General features: G+C 43.4%; 1 protein-coding gene across 1 annotated transcript in view; it reads left to right on the top strand.

The window, feature by feature from the left end:
- The window catches only part of LOC134528557 (prolow-density lipoprotein receptor-related protein 1), a 348,548-nt gene that overhangs the window by 176,539 nt on the left and 147,667 nt on the right, over positions 1 to 24,342 (top strand). The window contains exons 2-7 of the mRNA XM_063362288.1: positions 10,003 to 10,113; positions 15,779 to 15,922; positions 17,749 to 17,877; positions 18,455 to 18,568; positions 19,355 to 19,477; positions 22,781 to 23,035. Coding sequence (XP_063218358.1) covers positions 10,003 to 10,113; positions 15,779 to 15,922; positions 17,749 to 17,877; positions 18,455 to 18,568; positions 19,355 to 19,477; positions 22,781 to 23,035 — 876 coding nt within the window. The remainder of the gene's footprint in view (positions 1 to 10,002; positions 10,114 to 15,778; positions 15,923 to 17,748; positions 17,878 to 18,454; positions 18,569 to 19,354; positions 19,478 to 22,780; positions 23,036 to 24,342) is intronic.

Consider the following 24,342-nt stretch of genomic DNA (forward strand, 5'->3'; position numbering starts at 1 on the left):
TCAACATGTTTACCTTACAGCATAATTTTGGTTTTTATTGTTACGTTTATCAGTTGCAATTGCCTACACAATGAGTCCGGGGGAAGATGTTTAGAAGCACCAGAGTGCTATAAGGGAGATTTTGGCACGCGCGCCAAGTGTCCCGTCACCTCTACGCGATGAACTGGCCTGCCGCGTTTACGTTTTCTTCGAACTTCATTGCCACTACGAGACATCACAAAAAAGCAAAAAAGGAGACCTGATTATTTCACAGCACGGCGCGAAAAACGACAAACATTTGTGTGTACTATGCAGGCACATACCTTTAACAAGAATGAAATTTATTTGAAAAAGGAACATTTAGAAACTACACGCTTTAACCATCTTGACGCCCTCGTAAATTCTTTTTAGCGGACAATAAGAGGACGGACCATCGTACAAGTTCGTGTGACGAAGTTAAACCCATTAGTAGGCGCCTTTATTTCGCGGGAAACAAAATGTACAGCTTATTAGAAATAAATATTTTACACAATTTATTTAATTGGTGGCTGGTCAGTGGGATATTCGTTCCTGCCCTTGACTGGTCAGTGACACACTGCAGTCATTGTACCGCTGAACTTCCACGATTCGACATACGATAAAAATAAAGCTACAGTGTTTTGAGAGGTAACTTGACACTGAATGTTTTCGCTACATACGGGTAGGGATTGATAACATTTCTCGATTTCGTTGACCTTCAGGATAAACTACACAGTCCTCTGTTTACTCGGACAAATAATGTAAGTTCATTTTGTGAGTCATGTCAACTGGTATGACTGTAATTCGATGCTTCGAGGGGTTTCTCATTGGCCCAGAGTCGTCCAGGTGAACAGTGAACCAATAGCAAAAGTAGCTAGCTTAAATGTATATGCATTTGAATTTTAGCCTATCGGGAAATGAATCCGCAAATATATATTTTTGTCTCTACATACAGGAAGGTTCACATATTAACAGAACGTATCAGTAGTTTTAAAATAAGCACAGACCTGATTTATTTCGCTAAATGTTATAATTGAAATACATCTACCTTAGTGTTGCTTCTCTGGTTGGTTTATAAAATGTCTCTAGACCAATTTAAGAAGAAAAAAAGGGGGTTGTCTGTAAAGTCGGTTTACGGACGATAATTTTACGTGATAACGCCATAAGAAAACATTGATGAAAAATGGCATACTTTTTAATTTTCAAATATTATGTAGCCGCGAGGCTACTGATTATTCGGGAGGGGCAGGTAGGCCATGCGAGAATAAACGATAGGTCTACTGTTGCACACTATTTATTTGCGCCGTAGAGAGCGCTAGCAAATTTACATCTATGTACAGTGCACAACAGCCTACTCTTGCTAAGAGGCAGACTCGAACTGTCTCTTCGTTCTTCCTCGCTAGCCTGCTAGCCCGCGCGGAGGAGGGGTGATAATCCCCTTGGCATCCGGGCTAACGGGACTCCTGGAGGGTGCGCACTGCCCTCTGGCCCAGGGGTGTACAAACACCGACGGGCAGCCGGTGCTGATAGCCACATGGTTGGCGTAGCGCGGTAGATGTCTTCGCGATGTACCGCCACAGTACCCCCTACCAGTGACTTGCGCACAAGTTACGAGAAACCACCTTGGAGGCGGTTAGGAAAGCGGACTTGGCGGCCGGATCGACGTGTTGCAGTTTGGGGAGGTATGTTGTTGACATCCAGAAGATTCGTTGGAGCGGCCATCCCAGCAGCAGGATGTGGTATGTCGTGGTCCTCTGGAACAATGTCACGGATGGTGTATGCAGGTTTGAGGCGATCGATGGAAACAGTAGCCTGCCTACCATGCATTTGGATAGTCGCAGTTTTTCCTGAGTGACTAACAACAGGGAAAGGCCCCTCATAAGGAGGTTGCAAGCACCCTTTTGGACCATCGTGATGAACAAAGACCTCAGTAGATGTGGCAAGATCCTTGAAAACAAATGTTCTCGGCTTAACGTGTCTTGTGCCACCAACTGGTCGGAGTTCACGAAAGTGCTGCCGAAGCTCTTGGATAAGGCCCGGGGCCTCCAGTTGTCCTGCATCAGGATGGGCGACAAGAAACTCGCAGGGTAGGCGTAGTGGTTGGTCATATACCAAATCTGCTGCAGAAGCACGGAGATCCTCGCGCCATGCTGCTCTGATGCCTAAGAGTATGGTGGGTAAGATGTCCACCCAGTGCTCTGTCATATAGCACCGTATGGCGGCCTTCAGCTGTCTGCATTCACTCCACCATACCATTGGAAGCAGGATGAAATGCAGTGGTCCGAAAGCTAGTCATTCCCGTCAGGTTACTGAGGTCCCTGAAAAGGCAGGACTCGAACTGACGCCCTTGGTCGGTAGTGATTTGTAGGGTAGTTCCAAAGTGTACAACCCAGTTGGCATAAAATGCTCGAGCTATGGTGTTAGCCTCAATGTTCTCCACTGGAACTACCTCTGGCCAGCGGGTGAAGCGGTCTATGATGGTCACACAATAACGGTAGCCTTGTGAAACAGGCAAGGGTCCCACAATGTCGATGTGGACATGGTCAAAGCGGGAGGATGGTGGAACGAAGGAGCCAACAGAGGAAGAAACGTGGCGAGAAATTTTGGAGCGCTGGCAGCGTAGACATTCACGGGCCCATCTTCGACAGTCCGATTTGACAGAGAGCCATACAAATCTTCGGGTGACCAACTGTACAGATGCATTAATGCCTGGGTGAGCCAGCTGGTGTACCAAGTTGAATGCATCCTGGCGAAATGGGGCTGTGACGAAGGGTCGTGGTGTTGGTGTGGAGACATCGCAGTAGATCTCTGTTGGGGAATCTGGCAAGCATATCTTCTGCAGCTGCAGGCCAGAATCTAGTTGTAGAAACCTTTGTAGTTCTTCATCCTCAGCCTGTGAGGCCGCAAGGTCTTGGTAATCGAGGGTTGCAGCGACAGCATCCACTCTAGACAGGACATCGGCAACGATGTTATGGGACCCCGTGATATGCCTAATGTCTGTGGTGAACTGGCTAATAAAATCAAGATGTCAGGATCTCCGAGGTGAACACTTGTCGGGGTTTTGCTGTAAGGCATAAAGGAGAGGCTTGTGGTCGGTAAAAACAGAGAAATGTCTGCCATCGATCATATGGCGAAATTGATGGATCCCTAAATAATGGCTAGTAGCTCCCGATCATAGGCACCATATTTTTGCTGAGCAGGGTTGAATTTCTTGGAGAAGAATGCTAATGGCTGCCAGGATCCTTGCACAAACTGTTGGAGAACTGCTCCCATTGCAAAATCTGAAGCATCTGCCATTATTGCTAAGGGTGCGGACGAACTTGGATGGGCGAGCAGGGTAGCCTCAGCAAGGCTAGTTTTGCACTTCTCAAAGGCACTGTCGCTGTCAGGTGTCCATGTTAACAGGGCTTTGCCTTTCACATTGCCCTTTAGAAGTTCATGGAGGGGAGCCTGCAACTGGGCAGCCTTGGGAATGAAGCGCCGGTAGAAGTTTAGCATTCCTCTAAACTGGCATAGCTGCTTCGCCATAACTGGTTTTTTGTATTGGAGTATAGCATCAACCTTCTCTGGAACGGGTGTGGTCCCGTCTGCTGAGATATTATGTCCTAAGAATGTCACTTGTGGTTTGCCAAATATGCACTTGGATGGGTTAATAAGTAGCCCATAATGAGCAAGGCATCGGAAGAGTTCTTCGAGGTGCTGTCTATGTTCTACCTCATTGATGGAAGCTATCAAGATATCATCAAGTTATGAGACACAAAATTCAAGTCCTCTGAGAACTTCGTCTATGAACCTCTGAAAAGTCTGAGCAGTATTACGAAGGCCGAAATACATGAATGGGAATTCATAAAGTCCAAAGGGAGTTGTATTGGCAGTTTTTGGAGTATCAGCTGGTGCAACTGGGATTTGGCTGTAGGCCCTCACAAGGTCAATAGTTGAGAAGATTGTTTTTCTGCATAGAGTGTGAGAGACGTCTTGTATGTGGGGAATTGGATATCTATCTGGAATTGTGCGTGCATTGAGCAACCGATAGTCCCCACATGGCCTCCATTCCTCCCCTTTTTTGGGTACCATGTGCAGAGGTGAAGACCAGGCGCTGTCAGACGGGCGAGCAGTGCCAAGTTTGAGTATTGATTCAAACTCCCTCTTTGCAATTGTGAGTTTGTCCGGTGCCAAACAACGTGGTTTGCTGAACACAGGCTGCCCAGCTGTAGTGCGGATATGGTGTACTGCAGAATGTTGGACAAGATGTGGTGTACCAGATGGGCACGTAAGACATACATACTTTTGGAGGAGTTCGAGGTAGTGAGATGATTGAGGCAGAGTCCTGACACTACTGATGTCACTTGTAGCCCTGTGGCAGACAGAGGCAAGAGATGTGGTACTGTACTAGGCGCTGATTCCGAATGCCTACCAACAGGCCATAATGGTGGAGGAAATCAGCACTGATGATTGGTTTGGTAACATCGGCCACCACAAAATGCCAAACAAAATCACGCCTGAGTCCTAAGTTTAAAGTTAGGGCGAGGAAGCCATAAGTCGAAATATTTGAGCCATTGGCTGCGAACAAAACATAATTAGACTTGGGCCGCCTTCCAGGCAGTCTAGCGCAAGGAAACACACAAATGTCAGCACCCGTGTCAACCAAAAACTGTACCTTTGTGCCCTTGTCCGAGATGAAGAGGCGGCTGCTTGAAGTCGGGGTTGGATCACTGGCCACCATCAGCGAGTCCCCTTCATGTTTCCCGAGCTGTATTCGCAGGGCTGAACACACTTACGCGCTCCATCGCCAAAGCAACGATGGTACCAGCAGATCCCCTGCAAACTCCTGCTGCGGGAGCGTTGCTGGCGTGATGTAGATGGGGAGCGGTCGCGGCGACTGTCATGCTGGCCAAGACGAGTCTGGGATGCTACAGCTGCGATCTCCTGTCGCAGTGTTGTGGCCATCTCTCCTATTTTGGCAGTCATGAGGATTGACATTTTCTCGAACATGGATTCTAATGAGGCTGCTTCTGCCATCTGTGGTCTCGAATTTGTATCCGCGATGGCGTCTGCAAGCTCGGATAATGAGTCTAATGAAGAATTTGTCTGTGTTGCCAAGATCGCTTGCGTTGGTGGTGGTAACCGACCCAGCCACAATGACTTCAGAAGGTCATCTGGAACGACTGTTCCTGCCAAACTGCGGAGGTGCCGTAGAAACTGCGAAGGCCTTCGGTCACCGACTTCCTCGTGTTCCAGTAGTTGTTTCGTCTTCCGTTCCTGTGAAGCACTTAACCTCTTTATAAGTTCTGATTTGAGTCGGCCATACTTGTCCTCAGTCGGGGGATGGACAAGTATATCGCGCACTTCGATCGCGTATTTACAGTCCAAATGACCTGCAACATAGTTGAACTTGGTTTCGTCGGATTTGACACCTGCTAGGGCAAACTGGTTTTCCACTTGAACGAACCACATTTCCGGGTCTGGAGCCCAGAAGGGTGGAATGCGTACTACAACACGCTCGATGGAGACGGTTGATGATGGAGGTTCAGCCATAACTGCGGAAGTGTTATAGAGTCATAATGAACACTAAAAAAAAACCAAGTGCGATTATGTGCTGGAGCACGATGCAATTGCCTGGACTGTGTCGCCGAACATCAACATGACTCCTACTTGCATGTCACGAGTCTCGGAAGTCCGAAGTATGTGCTGGAAGTGTCACAGAACTCGTTCATTTCCTCTACTTCCGCGGCAGTGCGAATGACGAGCGGCGCGGGTGATGTGCGACGCGGATAACGTGCGGCGCGGGTGATGTGCGACGCGGGTGACGTGCGGCGCGGGTGATATGCGGCGCGGGTGATGTGCGGCGCGGGTGACGTGCGACGCGGACGACTTGCGGGGCGAGTGAAGTACGACGCGGATGACGCGCAACGCGGATGACATGCAACGCGGATGACGTACGGCGCGAGCGATGTGCCTTGTGGGCGACGCGCGACGCGCGAAACGTGCGGTGCGACAGGTTGTTTATTTTACGCAAAACATGAATATCGCGTGACACTTATTTCGGAACGCATGCTAGCCTTGCCCCGATCACGTCGGGGTCACCACTGTAGCCGCGAGGCTACTGATTATTCGGGAGGGGCAGGTAGGCCATGCGAGAATAAACGATAGGTCTACTGTTGCACACTATTTATTTGCGCCGTAGAGAGCGCTAGCAAATTTACATCTATGTACAGTGCACAACAACCTACTCTTGCTAAGAGGCAGACTCGAACTGTCTCTTCGTTCTTCCTCGCTAGCCTGCTAGCCCGCGCGGAGGAGGGGTGATAATCCCCTTGGCATCCGGGCTAACGGGACTCCTGGAGGGTGCGCACTGCCCTCTGGCCCAGGGGTGTACAAACACCGACGGGACAGCCGGTGCTGATAGCCATAGCCACATGGTTGGCGTAGCGCGGTAGATGTCTTCGCGATGTACCGCCACAATTATTTAATTTTTTTTGCAAATTTAATTTAAATAATTTTGTTTAAATATAATCACTAACAATTAGTCAAAAAGCCCGCCTTAACCTGTTTGATATTATAGAACATTTTCTCGCACGGTGATTGGCCGGTTCTTACACGCTCGGCTCAGGCGGAACGTGACATTTTTTTCGTGCGTGCAGCCGGCGTTCATCGATTTATAAGACGTTATCACGTCAAAAAAAAAAAACCTCAGCGAAAGATGTATGCAATATAGAAATCCCGATTAACAAATGTCAGTAGCCATTGGGCAGAGTATGGAGTCTATCCTAGAGGTACCCAACTATGCTGCTAACAGCAGCTAACAACAGACTTATAAAGCTGTTAGGCAGCACCACGGAAAGATTCCTTCCTTGCGCCTGGACACACGTGGAACTTGTGCAACGAGACACGTATCTAGTTGATTGTTGTGTGCGCGGGAGGGGACCTTGTGACCACGTTTACCTTAGACCACCCCTCCCCCTGCCCCCCCTCTCCACCAGGCGGTGCGGCGGTCGAAGCGACGGCGCGCGCCACTGAATTATTCGGTGACTTCCGTGTTCGCCTCCGGGCGAGGGGGGCCCGAGTAGACAGTGACAGTGACAGTGACAGTGACAGATGTAGACCGACTCCGGACCTGCGCCTAGGGGCCGGCTTCAGCTGGCGATCCGACAAACCGGCCAACTTGGTTTCGTAACTGGAACAGAGATACTTGTCTCATTGCAAATAGTGTCCGTAGTAGTGTTCGGATTCCTGCCCGGGCATTCATGCTGTGTCTTGTCCCAGGGCCTGCATTAGTTGAAGTTATTTGTAAACCATTCCCCGATTAGATTTCCAGTATTTACTGCGCACATTATTAATAAGCATGATACAACAAAATAATGTTAAATTGTGAAATTTTCAATTAATTTTCCATGGTTAAAATAAAATATGCTTAAATGAAACCAAATAAAATATAAAATTTTGCGTCAATTTTCGTAAGAGATACACAGTATTATCTCGAAAAACGTTATTTCATATATGCAAAAAAATCATTGCAATGTGATGAACAAAGTTAAAATATCTTTCTCGTAGCATTACAAACTATATTCTTGGCAACAGGTTTCCAAAGGAATCTTAATAGTTTTTCTGTGTGCGTTTCTGTACAATCAGTTCTCCCACAGGGGCTCGTATTTCCCAGACGGTACAAGTCGGGACGATGACTCATTACAGCGTAACGAAATCTGCAACTCTCAGGAGTTGGGAGTTTGGGAGTAACAAAGGTGGTGAGGGGTACGTGGGAGGGGATATATCGAGCGCCCCACTCAGCGCTTTTTTTTGTACCCTACAAATTAATTTTTCCTTTAGCTGCGAGGTTTATCTTATAATACACGTGGCGACCACGCAACCAATTTTTTAAATTATCAAATGTCCAGTTGTCATCTATCACAAGCAGTTGTTAAGCGCTCCTGAGTGGCTTCCAACCACAGAACATTCCGGCCGAGGTGCGGGCAGTGGCTCACCGCACCAATAGCAAGTCACTACTCGACAACCTACTGTTTGGTTCAAGTCAAACATAATAACTACAGACCTGCCGAAAATACCTTGTCATTTTCTGGTGCTAGGTTATAATCCAAATACAATAGCAGGTGATCATTGGCTTTTGCCGCAGCTCACTTCCTCTCCTTGTCGCTCATGATCCGGTTATATATTAGGATGGTTGTCAATGGTTCCCGAATAGTGCCAAATAACCTGCGTGCCAATGAAAAGGGCCCTTCTGTGTCACTGGATAATCACTTACTAACCCTAACAGAGATCAGAGTTATCGTGCAAATTTCATTGAGTAGGTTTTCAGTAGTTTTGTCACAAGTGTCGTGCATGGCCTGTTATTATTGACTATGACCCCAGCCCCTGGCTGCGTGCGGCAGATGGCTGTCGCAGTGTCTCGTGACCCCTGCCGCGGCGGGTGTGGGCAACCTGCCCGACACATGGTGTCAGCTGCGCTGTCCGCCGCCCGGGGCTAGGCCGCTATGGTGTTCAGCACGAGCGTACACTCCCTCCCCCTCCTCCTCCTGTGGAGCGGGGATTGTAGACGTCACAATGATAACATCACGAATTATCAATAATGTTCGCAAGCTTCCACGGCCGCTGTCTGATGTTGCTTGGCTTCTGGGTTGTAGCCGCGTCCTTGGCGGATAATTCACCGGCGTTCATCGATTTATAAGACGTTATCACGTCAAAAATTAAAAATTTCACTAAACTATTGCGACTCAACGATCCTGTGCATACTCGGACAAACTTCGCCTATTCATTGGTAGGGACCGGAAAAATTCGCGAATTCATTTCGCGATAGGCTAAAATATAAATAGTTATACCTCAGTGCTGCCTCTGCTATTGGCTCACAACTCACCTGGATGACTCTGTGCCAATGAGAAACACCCGACCAAAGCTTTATCGAATCACAGGCTGCTACGTTGGGACGTCTCACAAGACAGCAGCCAATGAGTGGGTGGCATTTGACCGAGTGTACGTAGAACTGTGGAGTTCATCCTGGAGGTCATTGAACCCGGGAACTTTACCTGTCTCTCTACCAATCAGTGGCCCAGTCCAACTTCGGGCATCGTCGTGGATTCCAGGCGCATGGCGGTGTGACGTCCTTCTCTGGTTCTATTGCCGTCGGCCCTTTGTGAGGGGGGGGGGATGTATACCCAGCGGTTCGGCTCCAGGACGAACCAGAACGATCGCGCACCGATCAGAAGTATCACTCCACGCCCAGAGCTAGGCGGAGGCATCGCGAACAGTCTTCGCACCGGTAACTTCTTGCTGGTCACGTGACTGGCGCAGGACCTCCTTTCTCTGGTAGTTACGCAACTGGAAATGCTTCGCTGTGTGGCGGGCGGTATGCACTCAGGGGTTAACATGATACAAGGTCGGGAAGGTCATAAAGGGCGTTGCGGGCGCCTAATTTACACCTGCAACATTTGCTTTTAAGGAACATTTTGGAGTATTATAATGACGTTCTCCGCCTACCGCCTATCGCGTGCGTATTGTAGGCCCTAGACCCCTGGTGAAATGACTTGTGTCGGCTACCCTCACAAACCCCGCAGGCCGCTAAAAATAATACAGATTTACGCCATTGCAACACTTTCTCACTTGCAAACGTACTGAATTCGGACAGAAAAAGGAATACAATTTAACCTGTTGATTGTCAAATTTCTAACAACCCGAACTGAAATTATAGTTACAGTACGTCAAAGATGAAAACAAAATATATATATATATATTTTTTAAATATACCTGAGGAATCTAAACTTAGGGGCTTCTGGTAAATCTGATACTACAATGACTTGCTTTATTACTGGCACTGGCTTAAACTGTCAACATTCTTTTTTCTTGTATTCAAATGTTACTTTTAACAAAAGTAAACTGTATAAATATATTTTTTTTTTGGCTGTGTGGTTTATTATCCTTCATTTTAATGGTTTTTTTTATTGTGTTTTTGTATCCCATTTGAGTAAAATATCTGTTTATGATTTTTTTTCATGCCAGTTGCCTGCCTGAGTGATTTCCGCTGCGCGTCGGGCAGCTGCATCCCGCGGCAGTGGAAGTGCGACGGCAACCCCGACTGCGAGGACGGGTCGGACGAGCCGCCGGACTGCGGTCAGTCCAGCCGCGGCCCTGTGCCTTCCTTCATGCATTAGTAGAGACCGGATAAATTCGCGAATTCATCTCGCGACAGGCTAAAATACAAACAGTTATACCTCAGTGCTGCCTCTGCTATTGGCTCGCAACTCACCTGGATGACTCTGGGCCAGTGAGAAACACCCGACCAAAGCTTTATACGAATCACAGGCTGCTACGTTGGGACGTCTCACAAGACAGCAGCCAATGAGTGGGTGACATTTGACCGAGTGTACGTAGAACTGTGGAGTTCATCCTACAGGTCATTGAACCCGCGAATTTTTCCGGTGCCTATACATTTCATCTATCTAGCCTGTTAGCGTCATGAATATTAAACAGAATTTATTGAGTCAAGGGTGTAAAGTCTTCAGGAATATTTTGAAAAAAAAAAAAAAAAAAAAAAAAGCTGCAGGATTGTACCAAATACCAATAAGTAGGGACAGGAAAAAATTCGTGGGTTCAATGACCTCTAGGATGAACTCCACAGTTCTACGTTCACTCGGTCAAATGTCACCCACTCATTGGCTGCTGTCTTGTGAGGCGTCCCAACGTAGCAGCCTGTGATTCGTATAAAGTTTTGGTGGGGCGTTTCTCATTGGCTCAGAGTCATCCAGGTGAGTTGTGAGCCAATAGCAGAGGCAGCACTAAGGTATAACTGTTTGTATTTTAGCCTATCGCGAGATGAATTCGCGAATTTTTCCGGTCTCTACTAATAAGAAAGTGATGTATGTATTTAGTTTGTCCTGGTTTGGCTGCTTTCATATTCATATTTTCAGAAAAATAAAACAATTTTTTTTGTTGCCATTAAAAACATTTTTCTCATTGAAGTCGTAATAACTACATCAGAACTCTGTTTATTAAAAAAATATCGTTATTTTTTTTATTAATGTTGCCTAATATCCAGTGCTCATACTATCTTTGGATTATGATCACTAATTTGGTTTATTGACTTGCTGGGATGGGTTAGAAAATATCATGGGTATGATAAAAATAACTTAATTATTTTAATTAATAATTTTTAAGAATGGTAAATGTATATATAATAACTTGTTAAAAAATGTGAAATGTATAGTAGTACAGTACAACTGACATACTTTTTTTTTTTTTTTTAAGTTTGTGACATTTTTGAAACTTCATGTGAGATAGTCCTTTTAAATAAATATAAATTTTTGCCACATCACATTAATTATATAAACAGTTATTAATATAATAGTAACTTTAAAGTAACTGACAGTACAAGCAAAATTTTTTTGGGCCCTATTGAGTGACACAATTTATGAGATTTGGTAATTTCATGGGGGAAAACCAAACATTTTACAAAACTGGTGTAAATTATCACAACAGTGGTCGGCGACTACATACTGGAACATGTCTATGAATATCAAACTCATTATATCTCAAAATTTATTTTAACAAAAAAAAAGAAAGAAAATAAACTGAGGATGGCAAGGAATATTGTCCCTTGAGGTGTGTGCTATTGTGCCTTTCGAAAGGCTATGCCTTAAGGGGCCTGCCTAGTCGGGGTGTACTTATGTCAGGTGCTGGTGATTCTAGTGCGGTATCGCCTCTAGGTGCACAACTTAGAGATTTGTGCGGTAACCATGCTAATATATGAGTGATGTTAAGAGTATGTAGCAGATGTTTCATGCTTAAAAATCATTCTGAAAACGTGCATTTAGTCATATTCACTCTTTTATAAATACAGTTTGCAAGCAAAATACAGAAACAGAACTACTCGTCTGCCCTCAACATGTTTTTGAATGATTTTTGTAAACAGACCCCACTCGGATGTCGTGAGAGCAGTTTCTAAATTGCTTTTTTGTTAAAAAAAAAAAAAAGCTTTGCACACCGTATGTGTGTCTATTTTAGCATGACCCTTAAGCACAAATGTACATACGTACTAAAGTTGTTTTTGACGTGATAACGTCTTATAAATCGATGAACGCCGGCTGCACGCACGAAAAATTGTCACCTTCTGCCTGAGCCGAGCGTGTAAGAACCGGCCGACCACCGTGCGAGAAAATCTTCTATAATATCAAACAGGTTAAAGCACGAAACACACTGAATCGGATCGGCCCGGCTCGGCGCGGCACGGCGCGGCACCGACCGGAACATTAAAATAAGTATGCATTTGTACGCGAGGTAACCCACAGCATTGTCCCGGCTCGGCTCGACTCGGCTCGGCTCGGCTCGGCTCGGCTCGGTGCGGCACCATCCGGAATCGTCGGCAAAGAATAATTTCCGTTCCGCCGCCCGGCCCGGCCGGCTAGTCTGGTAAAAGTAGTGCTTAGAAATGGTAATGGAAACTAACGAAGAACTATTAATTGAAGCAGTGAGGGAGTACCGTGTGCTATACGATACGTCACATGTGTATTTTCATGATGCGTCTAGGCGATAGAATGCGTGGAAAGAAATAAGCGAGAAATTTGAGAAGTGTACACGTCAGTAGCTACTTCTTTTGGTTCTGTTATTATTATTATTACTATAATCATTAAATGTAGTAGTAGTAATATTATAATTGTTAGAGCATCCAATGTAGCTTAGATTTGTACAATGCCAAGTTAGTTCGTGTTATTGTACCGTGACAATACGTTAAATTATTATTGCAGAAACAAGTTTACTGCATTGATGTACTGAAATATTATGTCTAGGACTGTCGATAGTGCTCGCGAAAGAATTTTTGGTATTTTGTTATTTTTATACAAAGAAAAACAATTTTATCTGTTTTCTCAAAACTATATTGTTGCAGATGCTACACACAACTTAAAAATTGTTTGCCACGTATTTTCCAAAAAATACTTCAGGCTAACATCAGAAAAAAAAGGATTAAAAGTTATTAAACAATGCAATATGTGCGGAAAAGTTTTTAAAATCACACAAGTTTTGTGTATATAAATCTTTACCGGTTCGACTGTGCACTGTCTGTGGGCCTACGCGGCATTTAAAATCGACTCCAGCATATTTCCACACATTACTAAATAGAATATTATCTCCTGTTTGTAAACCGACAATGATATATGAATAACAATTACACAATATTCCAAAGTGCTTGCGATTCATCTTATATAGGCCTACTATGAAATTTATCGCGAAAGTTGCAAGTATGTTTATTTTTCATTAAGGCCTGGCATGCCTGCCACTGTAAACGCGATACATTTGCCACGGTACACTACCATGTTCAGAGACGAAATAGTTTCTGAATGAGTCTCTTATGTTGCTTGCAAGTGCTGCGATATTCCCGCCAACTCTAGGGAACTGTTGGAGAGCACAGATTTCGTTGTTTTCCTGTTCTGCAGGTTCCCATGCACACACACCATTCCGCAACAAATTATGAAGAACTGTTGTAGCTAACACAATTTTCTCATTCGTTGCCATTTTTCTGGAAGTAAACAAATGCATATTAATGTACAAATATGTGTAGTTTGTGAGCTTTTAAAGGATTTCACTATCTACATAACATTACTTTTCATGTACTTACTTTAGTGTCAGTGCCAATCGCTCCTCTGGGCCAACCGATTTACGGAAGTTCAGTTCTTGTTTCCGTAGTGGTAACACTGCAACCAACTCATAAAATTTAGACATGGGCATTCGAAAGTATTCCGTAAACTTCCGCTCGTCGTTTAATAACTGGGGAAATAAATTGTGGTATTAACCTAACGTTTCCCGTTTCAGGAAAATGTTGTGAACCCAAAAACCATGTTTTCGTTGTTCCACCAGCTCATTACAAGCAATTGCCACAACGATGTCTTCTTCTGAAGAGCTGTCCATGGTTACTGACGGTCGGTCCGGTCCGATTGTGTCGCTCCAGTGGGTTTCGAGAAGCTGGGGCCGATCCGAGACCACCCGCGCCGAGCCGTGCCGATCCGATTCAGTGGGTTTCGTGCTTAACCCTGGAGTGGGAGCGTGCTTTTTTGTTACATGTATGGGCGCGTGGTTGACATGTGTCACCCAAATGTTTTTTTTTGTTTTTATGGTGTAATATTTCAATAACTCGGGATGTTTCATGTGTGCCTAGTTTTATAGGTATTCTAAACAACAGTAGTACCAATTTAAGAGGGCGAAGTATATAATAACAGTATATATTGAAACAAATGAAACTGCATCACAAAAAAACCATTATCCAAAAATATTGTATACATTGCTATCACAATATAATATATATCATATATTTGCTGCTTTTAATCATGTATTTATGTATATGCCCTTAAATTAAAATGTTTTCTTGGAGTTTCTGGTTGAAAAATACCTACATATTTGCAAACAATTCAAACATACATTGTGAAGGTGATCACAACACTTCCGTTCATTTTTTGGCACCATCTTGTTTTATGTCACCTATATTTATTTTACTTATGTTTCATGGCGTCATATTAAGTCAGCATGTTTCATAAGTACATTATTTTTATAAGTTTGCTAAATCACAAAATAATACTACTTTCTGGTGAAAGTAAAAAATATAAAGCAATAAAACAATAAACTAACACAACAATAAAACCAAAAGCAGAAAATATGGTACTTATACATTACTGTTGAAACAAAACTACTTATGTGGTCCCTTTGCTGTATATTATCATGCATGTACCCTAAAATAACCATTTATTAGAGTTCCTGGTTAAAATACACTTACTTACAAACAATTGAAACATACATCGTGCAAATGTTCACCACACATCCATTCCTTGCATTTTTGGCACCATCTTCTTGTTGTGCGGTCTTTTTTTCGTCCACATTCACGACATCGTCCTCTGGAACCCTGTTTCGGATTTTCCTAAGGCTTTCTTGTTGAAGTCACACCCAGTCTAACACATGCACGTCGCCTCAATTCAATAGGCACTTGTGGCAATGCTGATCTGTACTGTGTTTGAGGTTTCATCATTTGTCTGCTGATTGCTCCGACTTAGTATCATGTTCACTCTCAGTTACATGGTCTTCTTCATTAGAATCACATTCTTCAAGGTCAACAATGTCTGAAGTATCATCTCCCACATCCTCTTCAAGCCACTTCATCCAAACATTAGGATCAGAAGAGGTTTCTACTCTTCGTTTCTTTGGTGCATCTATCATTTCAAAAAAATAAACAAAGCAAACATTGTGTCAGAAAAAAAAGATAAATAAATGGTTTAATATGGGTACACATTGGTATATTGAAGTTAAACACTACTTCTAAATGAAAAGAAAGAAAAACAATACAATAAAAAAAATTCACTTACCAAAACCACTGTTGCATGCATAGGCGCGTGGGGGACAGGTGTCAATCAGCACACATTCACGTCTTGTCTGCACGTGATTATAGGCCCAACTGCCAAGCAACCGCTAGAATCCACACTTCTAGGAAGGTACTGGGAAGGGGAAGGTCCAGAAAAAAAAAATAACAGGGTTAAGGCGGGCTTTTGAACGAATTGTTCGTGATTATATTTAAACAAATTATTTAAATTAAATTTGCAAAAACTGTGAATAATATTTGCAAATTAAAAAAGTACGCAATTTTTCGTCAATGTTTTATTATGACGTTATCACGTAAAATTATCGTCCGTAAACCGACTTTACAGACAACCCCCTCTTTTTGTTGGTGTTTAAGTGATGGAGAGAAACATGCTAGTAATAATTGTAACTCCAGCAGTTGTGTTGGCTGGTGTGTTGCCAGTGGTGGCACAGTGCAAGCCGGGCCAGTTCCAGTGCGAGCACTCCCGCAAGTGCATCCCGACCGGCTGGCTGTGCGACGGCGAGCCGGACTGCAAGTTCGACTCCAACAACCAGAGCGACACCTCGGACGAGGACCCGCACAGATGTGAGTTGTCCGCTCGCCACTCCCAACTGTACAACCACGTGTCGAGAGTATTTTTGACGTGACAACGTCTAATAAATCGATGAACGCCGGCTGCACCCACGAAAAAAGTGTCCTGTTACGCACATTTCCCCGTTACGCTGTGTCCCGTTACGCTCATTGTACGCTTGCGCCGCATCTATCTCTCTTCCACTCGATTGGAACAACCATCGATTTGACTTTTTCGAGGCACATTAAACTTGAAACACTCCCATTCGTTTCCTACTTTTCATATCATCGTCCTATCCTTAACAGAATAACACAGATTGGAAGAAGTTAAATAGCAAACATTTGCATAAAAGTTATAGTTAAAATAATCTCTTCGTTAAAGTAATAAACATATTTGAATTAATGAGTGCAAATAAAAGTAAATTTATCAATTAAATTTTAGATTTCATTTCACTCCTTTGTATCCATACAAAATAGTGATAATTAAAAAAAAGATTCAATTTTATTAATAAATTTATGCAATAATTTCATCAATGTTTTGTTATGACGTTGTCACGTTAAACTATCGTTCGTAAACCGACTTTACAGACAACCAATTATTTAATAAATTTAGAAATATGTAATACATAGTAATAAAACTTCTACTATGCGATAAAATATGTTCCAGTAGCAAGTCAGAGATAAAATCAATTAATTACAGAACTTTTTGTGATTTGAGATATGTGGTAAATAATATTTCCAGGCAATCAGTTAGGCGTGAGATTCTCAGATTTTGTTTAATATTATATTTAATGTGTGTGTAATAAAGTGGGATGTATTCAATACAGCGTTCTATGATTTTACATGCCTGCAATCCGACACCAGTCAAGACGCTCGCATTCAAAAACTTTTCCGGGTGGATTCTTGCTGCTAGCCTTGGTTCCTGGTCTCACTACTGTGCTGCCATCGTTGTTGGTTTTCATTTTAAGACAGTGATTCCAGTTTTCTAGCGGATACAGTTGCATACTGATTTTTTGAAGAAGCCCCATGCTAATCTAAATTTTTCTTTCTATGGACCAGCTGACTACAAATATTTTAAAATATCATTGTAAGTACTGTATATTAATTTTCTTTTGGCATTACCATTAAAACTACTGATATTTGATGATCCTGCAAATTTGCTTATCCGACATGACCGTGGACCCTTTGACTGTATTTATGATTTTGTAACATTAAAATTATCACAAGAGTTCCACGCCAAGCTGTTTTATCTCTTGAAAATTACAAATACGTATTAATTATTGTATTAAGCTAAGGGCATAAATTGTTTTAAAGGTTTAAACAAACACAGTTTTTGACGTGACAACGTCTGATAAATCGATGAACGCCGGCTGCACGAACGTAAAAGTGTCCCGTTACGCACATTGTTCCGTTACGCTGTGTCCCGTTACGCTCATTGTACGCTTGCGCCGCATCTATCTCTCTTCCACTCGATTGGCCTTTGCGTCCGAGGAGAAGAAAGACAGCGGCAGCACACAACTTTACATCTACACGTGAACTGTTTCGTCGACTGTTTATAAAGTGAAGTGAAAAGTTAATGTGGTTTTAATTGCTTATTACAACAACAATTTCGGCAATAAAGGTTAATTATTCTTGGATTTTAAAAATCTGAATACTAGTATAATTTCAAGTATTTTTTCTTTTATTATTAAAATAAAAATGATTAAATTTTATTCATAAAAGTATGCAATCATTTCATCAATGTTTTGTTATTGTTATGACGTTGTCACGTTAAACTATCGTCCGTAAACCGACTTTACAGACAACCAATTTTTTTATTCCCAATTGTTGTTTGTTTGCAGGCATGAAGAACAATCCGTGTCCGCCAAATTATTTCCGCTGCGAGGATTCAGCGAAGTGCGTGCACATCACCCAGGTGTGCAACACTGAACTGGACTGCCCCGACCACTCAGACGAGGGGGACTTCTGCGGTGAGTTGGAGGACAAACTAAAAAAATTAAATATTGTTCTGGAGCTATAACCTTCTAATGAAATTTGTCAAAACAGTGTTTTGGTAGGTTACCCCCTACCTAACGATTTTGCCCCTAAACGGCAGGACATCTGCGAAACGTTCAAGTCAAGAGGGTTGTATAACACTCAGGGATTGATAACTCCTATAGTTACAAAGTGTATTACACCAAACTGTTTAAGTTTGATCGCTAGTAAACGTAACCCATTGATCCTTTGGCATCTCTTGAAGAGCTACTACAGGAGAGATAAACATTAGGTTAATATTCCATGTACAGTACCAACTGTGCTGTCTCGATCCATACCATAAGAATGCATGTACAGAAAGTGGAAAAAAAAAAGGGGGGGGGGTAAAAGTAGAAGCTTGTAGGTGCCCTTATTTTTTTCTAAGCTCTCTGTTAATTTTTTTTCCTCCAGTGGGATTGCTAAGTTATTTATATACCTGTCCAAAAAAAATTTTTCTAACTTGTGCTACGTCCAAGAGAATTTGTGATGGTTGTTTCTCAGCGTAGGAATGTTGATGATTGCACGGTGTTGCAGCCAACGCGACAATATGCAACAACACGCAGTGCGGCTTCAAGTGCAAGGCGACCAAGTCGGGGCCGCAGTGCTACTGCAAGCCGGGGTGGCAGCCCAGCGGGGCCCAGTGCGTAGGTAAGCCCTTTCGTGCGCGTCCCGGTCTTCAGGTGAGTCGCTGGGACAACATGTTCGCTGAGGTACCACTTGTGGGATAACATGCCCAGAGGAGAACACAGGGATGGGCTGTAGACTTCAAAAAGTGTGAGGTATAAGGTGAACAGAAAAAATAACTTTACAATATTTACTAATATTTTGATTTTACTCATTATCAATGATATGTTTTTCAAAGGATATCTTTATTCTCAGTTTCTAGATTATTAAAAATTTATTTTTTAGTGTAATGTCTTTTTTTATTGAACCTTGAACACTATATTACTTCTATAAAAAAAATATAAAATAAAATGAATGCTTAAACACTTGAAATCTTACATATAGTGCACATGGATGTGGAACAAAATGCCTTTTTTTTTTTACGTTATTGCTGATGGTAGGGAACAGTTTCTGCACCAGGCGAAGGAAAAATTAGGTCTGTCCTTGTAGTGACCATGATCAACACATTTATTTTGATTTTACTTATTATCAATAATATTTTTTCAAAGGATATCCATATTCTCAGTTTCTAGAAGATTAAAACTTTATTTTTTAGTCTAGTGTTATTTTTTTTATTGAACCTTGAACACTATATTAATTCTATAAAAAAAAATTTATAAAATAAAATGTACTCTTAAACACATAAAATCTTACATGTAGTGTACGTGGATGTGGAATAATGCGTTCATTGCTGATGGAGGGGAACAGTTGTAGCGACGGTGACCAGCACACAGTGTCGCGGTGCAAGTCTGTGTCGGCCTGTGTGCGCAGACTCGGACGAGTGCCAGGTGGGCGGGGCCTGCGACCAGCTGTGCTCCAACTCCGTGGGCTCCTACTCCTGCTCCTGCGTGCCCGGCTACACGGCGTCCGGCCACTCCTGCTCCGCCATCAACGGTGAGCGCCTCGGACACAAACACCCGTCAAACTACGTACCTCATTCAGTTTAACTTCCTGCAGTCTTCGCTGACATTTGCCAAATAAATAAATAAAGGGTGAATAATCTATATCTAGGGACCGGAAAAATCGCAAGTTCAATGACCTCCAGGAAGAACTCCATAGTTCTACATACACTCGGTCAAATGCCACCCACTCATTGGCTGCTGTCTTGTGAGACGTCCCAACGTAGCAGCCTGTGATTCGTATAAAGCTTTGGTCGGGCGTTTCTCACTGGCCCAGAGTCATCCAGGTGAGTTGTGAGCCAATAGCAGAGGCAGCACTGAGGTGTAACTATTTGTATTTTAGCCTATCGCGAAATGAATTTGCGAATTTTTCCGGTCTCTATCTATATCTTAACATTTGGAACCTGACAATGTTCGTAGTTGAAGTTGCCAAAATGGAACACTTGGATTGTCCTGTTGCTTGCATCACGCATAGCTGCTCAGCGGACTACAGCACAAGTTCTTTATCAAAATTAAGTAATCAACTAAAAAAATTAACTTAAGTCCTAAATCAAAGTTCTTTAATTACAGAGCATTGCTTCATAATTATTGTGGATTAAGTAATAAAACGAATGAAATTGTTAAAAATTTATATTAATGAACATTAATATATATTTAACTTTCATTTAAGGAAAAGACTTTAATGACAACATATTATGATCAAGGCTTATTTCCCAGAGGGGTTAAATCCAGATTCCTTACGTATGAGGTATGAAACATGGTGGACATTTTGGGTGACTGGTATTTTTTTTTTCCCAGTAATTCCTCCATGTACACTTTCTGTCACAGCTGCGCCCGTACGCCATCTCTGCTGTCCTTTAAGTGATCAGCAGATGCCTACAGAGCTGCTATGTCAGACTGTCATTTCCCACAACATTACTTTCCTTCCACCATCTCCACTCTTACTACCAATACTTCGATTACCACACTATTACTACCATCACCACCACTTTCACCAGCACTCCTTTATATAATAAGAGTTTGCGGGAAGCTTGTCATTGACTTGAGTTGGGGTGCCTCCCATTTCAGGTCATGATTTTATACTTACATTAATCACAGATCAACTTTTAGACTATTTCAATTGTTTACCATCACGAAATGAAAAATATATACACTGCATACGTTTTGCATAATTAGCTGCCAAAGTTACATTTTTAACGTTTTTGAGTTGTACAAATAAGGAGAATTTAATTTATTGCAGAACTGAAACTTTTTAGATTTAACTGAAATGCCACTGGCTACTTCATGATATGGTTTGCACTTCTATCACAAAAACTCATTTCATGTTTTTGGCTGTCAAAATCATAACAAATTTGAGAATTTTGAAATGCCAGATATTATTAATTAATATTTTCTGAAAGATATTTAAACCATTTCTTGAAGTAGCCAGTGGCTTTGCAGTTAAACCTAAAAAGTTTCAGTTCTGCAATCAATTAAATTCTCCTTATTTGTACAACACAAAAACGTTAAAAATGTAACTTTGGCAGCTAATTATGCAAAAAATAAATGTGCTGTATATATTTTTCATTTCGTGAAAGATAAACAATTAAAAAAGTCTACAAGTTTATCTGTAATTACTGTAAATATAAAATCTTGGTCTAAAATGGGAGGCACCCCCTTATACTTGCAGTGTAAGTCTTACACATCAGGCTTGATTCAACTTTATGTTTGACTATCAAGTCATTAAGGCTGAAGCTAGGTTTATGTACAAGCTTGAAAGAGGCTTGATTTAGCTTGCTCTCGGCACCTAGTTTGATGCAAGGCAACATATTTGGCACAACAAGCCATGACAAGCCTGACACAACAAATCAAGCATGTTTTGCTATCTGGGCTACTACCACCTTGAACACCAGTACTATTGCTTCTGCCCATCTTTTACTACTACCACTACTACTTCTCGTACTGCTGCGGTTGTAATTACAATCATATTGGCTAATGATGCGGTGATGACTGCACACTGTCGCAGTGGCGGCCTTAGACTTTGCGGACCTAGAGCCCATTTTCTTTTGAGGGGCTGTAATATTTTGGAGAGGGGTCTTACCGGGTCCCGGGAAGGCAGAAGGAACAGCCCCCCCAAAGAAAAGGACGTTTGGGGGGTCTACCCTGGAAAATTTCAAAATTAAACACTTAGAAACAACATTTTTAAGGCAACCTGGAACTTGAATTTTGATTATGGTTTTGCTAATTTGGCTTAAGAATTTTTAATATTCTTTCCTGATAATTTTTACTCTGGCTAGTTTTTAAAAAAGCTAACATTAAATTCTGTTTTGAAATCACGTCATTATACAAGGCAATAAAACCTTTGAAAAGTTTTTGACGTGATAACGTCTTATAAATCGATGAACGCCGGCTGCACGCACAAAAAATTGTCACGTTCCGCCTGTCCGAGCGTGCAAGAACCAGCCAAACCACCGTGCGAGAAAAATCTTCTATAATATCAAACAGGTTAAGGAGGGCTTTTTAACTAATTGTTAGTGATTAAATTAAAACAAATTCTTTAAATTAAATTTGCCAAACCTGTAAATAATATTTGAAAATTTAAAGGTATGCAATTCTTCATCAATGTTTTCTTATGACGTTATCACGTAAAATTATCGTCCGTAAACCGACTTTACAGACAACCCTCTTTTTTTTTTTTTTTTTTCAAATATAAAATCATGAAGCCCCAATTAAAATTTCAAAGTATAGACCATCACCTAAAATGACATGCTAGTTACAATTCAATTTTTACTTTTCCCTTTGGATTTCATTATTTTTCACAGAAAACTATACAAACCATGATAATGAATGTAAAACTTGTCGTGCGGGGGGTTGCTAGGCGTGGGGGGTTGCTTGGCACGTAGGGTTGCTAGGCGCGGGGGGTTGCTAGGCACGGGGGGTTGTTAGGTGCGGGGGGGTTCTAGGCATGGGGGGTTGCTAGGCGTGGGGGGTTGCTAGGCATTGGGGTTGCTAGGGGTGGGGGGATGCTTGGCATGGGGGTTGCTAGGCACAGGGGGTTGCTAGGCATGGGGAGTTGCTAGGCATGGGGAGTTGCTAGGTGCGGGGGAGTTGCTAGGTGTGGGGGGTTGCTTGGCGTGGGGGGTTGCTAGGTGCGGGGGGTTGCTGGGCGTGGGGGGTTGCTAGGTGCGGGGGGTTGCTAGGCGCGGGGGGTTGCTAGGTGCGGGGGGTTGCTAGGTTTGGGGGGTTGCTTGGTGTGGGGGGTTGCTAGGCACGGGGGGTTGAAGCCGCTCCTGCACGGTGCACGGTGGTGTTTGTGCAGTCCCCGAGCACGAGCCGGCCACGCTGGTATTCAGCAGCACGCTGGACATCCGGCGAGTGTTCCTGAACGGCAGCGACTGCCGCGGCAACAGCTCCGTGAGCCAGCTGCACACGCAGGCGCTCGAGTTCAACCAGCGCAACCGCAGCGTGTGCTACATCCGCAGCAGCGCGGGGCGCGTGCTCATGAGCTGCGTGCACGCAGACAACTTCACCCACTCCTGGGACCTGCCGTCCCCCTCCCTCTTCCACCTCTACTGTGAGTGTGGCCAGGGGCCTTTCTCGGGGTGCTCCCGCCTCCCCGGCCCGCCAACACCCCTCGCCTCTCGCCCCTCACCCCTCAGCTCAGCCCTCAGTCCTCAGCCCCTCACCCCTCACCCCTCACCCCTCACCCCTCACCCCTCACTCTCTCACCCCTCTCACCCTTTTCACCCCCTCAGCCTCTCACCCCCTCACCCTTTTCACCCCCCACCCTCTCACCCCCTCACCCTTTTCACCCCCTCACCCCTCTCACCCCACACCCCTCAACCCTCACCCCTCAACCCTCAACCCTCAGCTCTCACCACTCACCCCTCACCCCTCACCACTCACCCCTCACCACTCACCCCCTCACCCTCTCACCCCCTCACCCTTCTCACCCTCTCACTCCCTCACTACCTCAACCCTCTCACCCCTCACCCCCTCACCCCTCTAACTCCTCTCACCCCTCTCACCCTCTCACCCCTCTCACCCCTCACCCTTCAACTCTTTGCGGCCGTAGCCAGGGTTTTGTGAGAGAGGGGATGTTCTCATAAGTGAGCTTTATCTACAATTCATTTTTAAAAGACAATTGTTTGTTACACTAAAATCTCTGATTGTCTATACAAAGAACTTCAAGTAATAATGTTTGCAGGCTTTCACGGCCATTTTCTGAAGTAGCTGGGCTTCTGGGTTGTAGCTGCGTCCTTGGCGAATAATTCACCGACGTTTCGGTCAACAATGTAGTCGCCATCATCAGGGAGCATTTACCTACTGCTACTTACCTACCTACTGCTTGTAGGTAAATGCTCCCTGATGATGGCGACTGCAATGTCGACCGATACGCCGGTGAATTATTGTTTGCCAAGGACACGGCTACAACCCAGAAGCCAAGCTACTTCAATTCAAGTAATGATTTTGCCTGAGAAAATTGTTTTTAATGTATTATAATATATTAATGTATTATTTTAATATAATGTTATTTAATACATGAGACACACATGTCAGGTCTGTATATGAAAGACATGCTTACATTAACATGTGTCCAAACCAGCATTAAACATAGACTCCTTGGAAACACATTTCCTGCCTTGTCTGTGTATTGTATTGTAGCCCAATAAGGTTTGCAATAATCCTCAAATAATCTTTCTGTAGTCTTGTGTAGTTAAGTTGCTATAATTTCCTTATTGTATCCACTTTTTCTTTTTCTTTTTAAACCTGGAAGGTAGGGTCCGGACCCTATATACCTTCCCCTTTGGTTAGGTCCCTTCACCTCAGTACCCCGCATTGTCTCGAGTTACTACCAGTGTCTACGAGGTAGTAAACTTC

The sequence above is a fragment of the Bacillus rossius genome, chromosome 1 (genome assembly GCF_032445375.1).
Source record: "Bacillus rossius redtenbacheri isolate Brsri chromosome 1, Brsri_v3, whole genome shotgun sequence".
Classification (NCBI taxonomy): domain Eukaryota; kingdom Metazoa; phylum Arthropoda; class Insecta; order Phasmatodea; family Bacillidae; genus Bacillus; species Bacillus rossius.